Raw genomic sequence first — 7421 nt, 5'->3', positions numbered from 1 at the left:
GACTTCCTCCTATCATTCATCATTTTATTTGTATTCTTGGCTAATGTGTCTTGAACTTTTTGGTGCCAAATACCAAATGATGTTGGTATCTATATCTACATATGACATGAAAAAAGAAATCAAGAGTACCTTGCTTTTTAAAACTCTTTAAAGGGACAACCACCAAACTTTCATGTGCTACTTTAGAAAGAATATAACGCTCAAGAATCTTTGGCAAAAGGAGAACATGTTGTACATTGTCACGGGTTTTCTTTCTTCGTTCAAGCTCCGTGTGAGCTTCGTATCAATGCGACAAAAGTTAATTACATTATTAAGTAAATGGTTGTTTTGCTAGAAGAGTTTTTCGATTTTTGTCAAAATGTATAGAGACATCAAGAAGTTTGATTGGTTTAACAAAGATATATTTCATGGGCAATTGGAGACTTATTGTACCCAATTTTCGACGATGTTGAACTTTGGCCTATCCCATGGAAGGAAAGAAACTAGTAATTTTACACTCACAAAGAATTGAAATTTTCACCTAAACAAACAACTTAAAACGAAGAAGTTATTCAATTTTTAAGACTAAATATGACAAAACAAGATTTCTAGTGACCTTTTCAAAGAAAATGATGAGGGCAAGAAATTCATATTTTCTGAACAGGCGAAAGATTAAGAGCGAGTCACAAGCCTCCACTGTTTTAGATGGGACAAAAGATCATAAATTGTGTCATTGACAACAATCTCAATGTCAATCTAATACATATCAAACACAGTATTTGTTCTATTCCATTTTGCCACGCTTGTTTAATGTTTAATTCTATCATGTTTTTGTTTTGTTTTGTTTCGACCTATAAAACCTTTAAGACAATCATCTAGCCACGACACATCCAAAAGTAAGTCGTGCAAGAGAGAGCCATTCCATTGTTACAAGACATTTCATTGCTTCGTTTACCATGCCTATACATCCGTTTCATTCAACAATTTTGAAGAAGGATTTACACGTATATTTTATCCCAAAACGGTTCAAATTATATAAAAGTCATAATATAACATTCATTCAAATCTAAGTTTACAATTTCAAGAATATATGGGTGTCAAGATAATCTGATTACTCCAAAGTCAACTATAACATCCATCCTTCCCTACTCCTATCCAATTTAGGGGAGTAAGTTTCACTTTCACATACAAGTATTGGAACAAAAAGAATTAGAAGTAACAAAGAATAGGATCAAACTCACAAGAATAAACAATGTGTGGTTGTTTGCCTAAATAGGAGTATCATTCATTCACTAATTTTGCAACCTCGGATATAGGGATGGTCAAACTTGATGTATTTGACCCAATATGAACGATACCTTGTCATAGCTAACTCAAGCCATGGTTTCATGTTACCATTGTAGTGAACCACAGCTGCATTCTCGATATCAATCTTATCAATGCTTGGGTTATACCCTAAACCAAGTACATGCCATGATTTGTCAAGTGGATGTGTAAGCCCATAAAATGTCATTAATCCTGGTGGCAATGTCCCAAGCTTCCATAAAACCCTATCCTCATTCTGTCATCAAAACCCCAATTAGAAAAAATACAATCAAATACATTTTGCTCCCTAAGTATTATAGATCATTTTTGCAATTTTGGTCTTTTTTTTTTATGATTCGTAACAATGTAACTTTTTGGAAATGACCATTTTGCCCTCCATCCAAAACTGAGGAAAGGGTACACCATAGGGACCAAAATTGTAATTTTATATAACTTTTTAAGGTTTATAACATTGCAACAATGGTCAATTTTTGGAAAATTCAAAAAAACAAAAAGGTACACCATAGGGACCAAATTTGGTACATGTGTCGTTTAAGTTAACAGCCTAAAAGTTAATTTTTTGAAAATGACCATTTTGCCCTCGATCAAAAACTGAAGAAAAGCTACACCACAGGGACCAAAATGGTCTTATTTTAAAATTTCAAAAAACTATTCTTTATATTTAAAAAAAAAATTACAAAGTTGGTCCTTATGGTATACTGAATTTTTCAGTTTTGGTCCAAGGGCAAAATGGTCATTTTCAAAAAAAAAAATAACAGCAAGACTATTCACTCAGATTAAAAACATTAGGAAACTTCAAAATAAGGACAACATTTGCTAGAGAAAACTTTTTTACATACAATTACAAAATTGCAAAAATCAGCCATTCTAAGGGACTAAAAAGGTAATTTACTCAAAAACTTACCATGCTTTGCCACCTGTGGTAAATTCCAGTTATATCCCTCTTCTTCCACTGCTTGAGATCAAAAACATTCATCCCATAAGCCCATCCACATGCATTAGGGTCAAAGCTACGGGCAATATGGGGATTTGAGAAATTTAAATACTTATCAAAGCGATGAAAGCTTTCACCACATGTTTCAACAGCCCCGTTGACTTTCCCATGAAGGTCAACCTTCCACAACCCAGTCAAATCTTTTTGAACAACAATGTCATCATCAAGAAAAAGGATCTTGTTTAATTTAGGATAAACTTGTGGGAGATAAAATCTGAGGTGATTTAACATGGAAAGATATTTAGGGTTTCTGTATTTTAGATTTGAAGATCCAGCTGAAAGGGTTGTGTGATGATCTGCTTTGAAGTAAAACTCTTTCATTGCAGCAGATTCTAGTTGTTTAAGAACTGGACAATATGATGAATTTAGCCATTTGAATTCATCAACATTTTCTACATGAATTGTGGCTTTTCCTGGAGGATTTAATAAAAACCACATGTTCATTGCTCCAAAGTTTAATTTATCAGAAACAAGATGGAAAACATGTTTCTCTGGTTCCTGTGTATGTGTTTCAAAGAAACATAAATTAGTCCATGAAAACAACAAAACAAAAAAAGAAAAACTTATCAAAGTTGCTATTTTATCAACATTCATTCTTTATTCTTCTGTAAAACTTGTTGCAGAAATCGCCTAATTATCAGTTTGTGGTGATCATTAATTAAATTCTTATAGTAATTATTACTTTTAAATTTGTTTAATCGCTAAAATGACCAAAATAGGTGGGGCCCTGTTACAAAATAACCACCTTTTGAACATTCGATACAACCACCCATTTCAAGAAATTCACAAAATTCGTTTTTTTTTTTTTCATGAAATGGCATCATTTTTAACAAAGTAATGTCGTTTTGCAAAAAAAAAAATTAATAATAAAGATTTTTGTAGTGGGGGCTATTCATATAGCAACTTGCAAAAGAAGAAAGGCATTTGCAAATTGAGTGGTCTTTTTCTGATAAATGTTCAAAAGGTAATTATTTTGTGATAGGACCTCCATAAGTCTTTTAAATTTTTTTTTTTTTCAAAATTTCGGATAAATGTTCAAAAGGTAATTATTTAGTGATATGACTTCCATAAGTGTATTATTGATTTTTCAAATCATGATGTTTGGCTTCAACTTTGGGCATAAAAAAACCAGCACATGAAATCTTTTGTCCAAAATCACTCATTCTTTCTGTTTTCTTCTACATTATTCCTTAAAAGAGCATAATAATATTTGCCACAATGACATCCATTATCCATAATTACCTTAGCATTCATGATTGTAGAGTTGACAACAACAGATGCAGCCAATACATTATCAGAGAAAAGAGCATAATGATATAGACTTGGATTTTCAAGATTCTCACTTCTTGGAAACTTTCTTTTTTCAGGTGAAAGAAGATAATACTCAATTGTTAAACGCATTGATAAGCAATGAATTCCATTTGGAATTGTTTTAGCTGCTAATTGGCTTAAAAAAGTGCTTTGCTTTTTCAAGCTTCTAACTTGTTCATCTGCAGATTGAAGCATAGCTCTCAACTTCCCTGTAACTAACTTGCAATCATAAAGTTGATCTCTAGCTTTTGATAACAATTGTCCCATAGCTTTTATTTTCTCTGGGGCACTAAATTGAATATCAAGAAAGACACAAAAAGTTATAAAAAAAGATTTTATGAGTTGAATATCAATAAATTATTTTGATATGATACCTTTGATTAAGATCATTATCAGTTGTTGCTTCTCCTAAAGCACGTTGACTTTCTTTAATTCGGATTTGTAGCTCATGAGCCATGTTTGTTTTGTTTTTCATAGTTGCAATGCTTACATAAACCCTAGCCATTATGATTTGATCTCTTATCAAACGAACAGTTGTATCTATATTCTCATTATCAGCCTCTTTCCTCCATATACTATACTTCCCCAAAACAGCAGAATCAACTGATTTGGATCTTTCAATTGCTGCATTTTCAAGCTTTATACTTACATCTTCATCTTGTTTCATTAAACCAGCTGCTCGTGTTTCACGCCTTTTGTCTCTCAGTTTCTAAAAGATTACAAGAGTAAGTTTTTAATCATTTGGAAGAAACGAGTGATTGTTCAGTTGAAAGTACAAATTTACCCTTCTTGCTAGCATTGTGGGTGTCTCCACGTATTGAGAATGATCATCTGCATTTGAGATTTGAGAATATAAACATGAATGTGAATTTGAATCTTATAGTCTTATGGAAACATTAGTGTAAAGAACATTATTACCATCTAAAGAACTATCTTGTTTGCCTTTTGGGGTTTCTTGTTTATTAGTTGCCACATTCTGATATATGGGAATATGTCAGATCATATAAGAGAACAAGAAAGAAATGGAGAATGAGTTATATACAAACCTCAGAAGAAGTTGAACTAATATCAATCACATTTTCTTGTCCTGAAAACTTCCAAGAAGCTGAAAAGTTTTGTTTACGAAAAGAATCAAGACTCAAGGGTCCTAAGTCATCTGTGTTGGCCTTGATGACATCAATAACCTAAAAAACATACACTTATCAACACACTGAAATTAACCTTAGAGTAGTGAAAGAAGAGTTAAAGTGTAGATCTTTCAATGAATAATGTATTAGTAAGACAAAAGTTGAAAGTACTTTGATGTAATAGAAAGAAATGAACATAGAAGTTAATGGTTTTTAGTAACATGCCTCCTTTGAGAGAAGAGATTTGATGTGTTGCAAAGCAAGTTTGGTTCTCCAATCTACATCCTGCATTTCTCAATGAAGGTGAGAATCATAAGATTTGAGATATGGATAATGTAAATATAAAGAAACTTACTTGTTTATTATTACTACTTGAGGAATCATTTTGATCTGCACACAAAAAGAAAATAGACACCTGGCTTTTTAGAATTAAAAAGACATCAATCAAAGTGTTTGAACATTTCAAAGATCAACTAAGCAATTAACATGTTTCACAACAAAGAGAGTTGTGTTTACATAGAAATATTCATAAGGGTCTATTGGTTTCCACTATTTACCTTCATACTAAATGGGACTTATTGTGATACATTTATTTCTCTTCACATCATACAATGAGAATCTTTAAATGAAAGGGTGAAAGTAAAGAGTGTATAATCAAATATGGAGGCAGAGCTATCAGTCACCAATCAATGCCAGCAACATTGACTATGCATCTTCTAGTTTCTTGTTTTCACAAGAACCTCTAGGTTTTCCTATAATTTTCATCACAATAGATCAACCTTTTTATAGTTAAAAAAAACTTAATTTCAATCTGTATAAAGTATAAACCACACAACTTAGACAATGCAAACAGCGATATGTAATGTTGAACAGGGCAAACAATCGATTACATAAAGCTCAAAATAGTAAAAATGGCAATTGGGGAAATCCCCAGGAAATATATTTGACAGGAAATCAGAGTATCCACATAGAAATCAGTGAAGTATAACGATTAGACTGATTACTAACCAATTGAATCAGCCGAATAAATCCCACGTCCAACGAAGAACACCATGGGAGCAAGAACTAAAATTAACACAAGGGTGAACACTGGAAAACGAGATCCACCACCACCTCTGTTTCTATGGACGCCGAAACTTGATACCCCCCTCTTGATCGCCATCTGCAATAAAAAAACCCTAATCAAGAATATTCAAGAGCAAAAAAACCCCAAAAAGTTGCACCATTTATCGGGTGTCTACGCATAATCACACACAGATATAAAACTGTCGTACTGGAGTCCGAGGGAGGAAGATAGATCTTGTTATGGAACTTGCTTCTTAGATCAATAATGTCATTTTACTACGTTGCTTTGAAAAATTGGGCATAAAGATCAGTAAAGTGAGGATTTTCAACCCCTAGGGCTATGAAAGCACTGTAATTGGAGTGCAGGGAAAGGGGCTTGTGTTTTAAGCATACAAATCTAATGAAGATTTTCAACAGATTTTGAACGATTTCTTGACTGTGATTCGTACTAATTTCCTGTTTATCTTCCACATCATAACAACGCCATTTATGTCAGGGCTTTGTTAAAGATTCTGAGATATTTTCATTTACATCCCTTTGCTTTACTCTATGTTTATTTTACACCTCGTGTAAGTTTCCAACTAAAAAGTATTGGTCACCTAAAATATTTGGAAAATTACCGCCTATAATCAAATTTTTGATGGTAACATTTTCGAGTATAAACATACATTCCATAAAGGATCCCCTGCGGAACAATGAAATCTCAGTGGAAGGTAGAATGTTGTACTTTTTTATTCATGAAATATTAGTCCGCATAGATATCTCCGCGGAGGGATTAGTTTGGTTGTTCAATAAATCCTTCGCGGAGGAGGTTACGAGGGGCTCCACGCAGGCCTTAAAATCTCTGCGGAATTGGTTGTTGCAAGGCTTTTATCGACGATTTTTTGTTATATAAACAATTTTTTTCATTTTTTTGATCAATTTGCAATATTATATTGGTTTTAGTGTTAGAAATTTGTTTTCAAAGAAAATATGAGTTTGTTATTTTATGTACGGGGGGCTTTTGGTAGATGAGTAATGAGATTAGCACCTACGTTAGACCAAAGTTTAACAACTTAGGTGTACTACTTCCGATAAATTTTGATTGTCGAATATTTGTTTGATTTGGTCAAAAGTAATGCTAATGTGTTCAATAGTAATATATCATTGTCATTTTAACATCCGGTTCATGGGTATGTTATGAATATTGTAGACAAAGCAAATGTTCATCAACTCAGAAATGTAATTTCTGAAACGAAGGAGATTATACATTTGTATTTGGAGGTGTTTGAGGGACGGGTCGAACAGACAGACGCAGTTGACAAGATTATACCATACAATGTTGAAAACATTGTATCTGATAATGTTGAAGAGTGTCCAAAAGAAGAAACAGTGGCAGTGAATACAGTAGAAGAAGAAATTTTATATAAATTTGGAAGACTGTGTGACAAAACTTTGTCAGACGATGAAGATTCAAATGAAGGCTGGTCAGAATATGAGTTCACACACAGAAAAAAGAAAAAAAAAAAAAAAAGCTTCAGACATCTTTTACGATATGCCTCCCATACCTGATTGTCCTAATCCTATTGTTGAACCTAGACCATTTCACAGTTTAGGTCCAAATGATGATATGTTTGTTC

The 7421-nt window shown here is 32.9% G+C and overlaps 1 protein-coding gene across 2 annotated transcripts; it reads right to left on the bottom strand.

Moving 5' to 3' along the window:
* Positions 1–988: 988 nt before the first annotated feature.
* LOC145041742 (polygalacturonate 4-alpha-galacturonosyltransferase-like) lies at positions 989–6281 on the bottom strand. Of its 2 annotated transcripts, none has more exons than XM_078989907.1 (11): positions 5993–6281; positions 5746–5899; positions 5093–5127; positions 4963–5022; positions 4657–4794; positions 4529–4586; positions 4395–4441; positions 3985–4319; positions 3542–3899; positions 2210–2797; positions 989–1540 (listed from the first exon to the last, which is right to left on the bottom strand). In XM_078989907.1, exons 2-11 carry the CDS (start codon positions 5897–5899, stop codon positions 1265–1267), a joined length of 2049 nt encoding a protein of 682 aa, XP_078846033.1. In that variant the 5' UTR covers positions 5993–6281; the 3' UTR covers positions 989–1264. The 2 variants fall into 2 exon arrangements, with proteins under 2 accessions (XP_078846033.1, XP_078846032.1); XM_078989906.1 differs by having other exon boundaries at positions 6012–6280.
* Between the last annotated feature and the right edge of the window lie 1140 nt (positions 6282–7421).

Source organism: Lactuca saligna, chromosome 4, assembly GCF_052625555.1.
Source record: "Lactuca saligna cultivar CGN05327 chromosome 4, ASM5262555v1, whole genome shotgun sequence".
Taxonomy (NCBI): Eukaryota; Viridiplantae; Streptophyta; class Magnoliopsida; order Asterales; family Asteraceae; genus Lactuca; species Lactuca saligna.
Note: the sequence above shows the minus strand (reverse complement) of the source record. Positions and strands in the feature narration are given on the sequence as shown.

Excerpts from the sequence above, each read along its gene's own strand:
- LOC145041742 (XM_078989907.1), bottom strand. The coding sequence starts at position 5,899 with ATGGCGATCAAGAGGGGGGTATCAAGTTTCGGCGTCCATAGAAACAGA. Across the intron at positions 4,587-4,656 it reads TTAGTTCAACTTCTTCTGAG|AATGTGGCAACTAATAAACA; the intron begins GTTTGTATATAA and ends CCCATATATCAG. Across the intron at positions 3,900-3,984 it reads GATAATGATCTTAATCAAAG|TGCCCCAGAGAAAATAAAAG; the intron begins GTATCATATCAA and ends TATTCAATTTAG.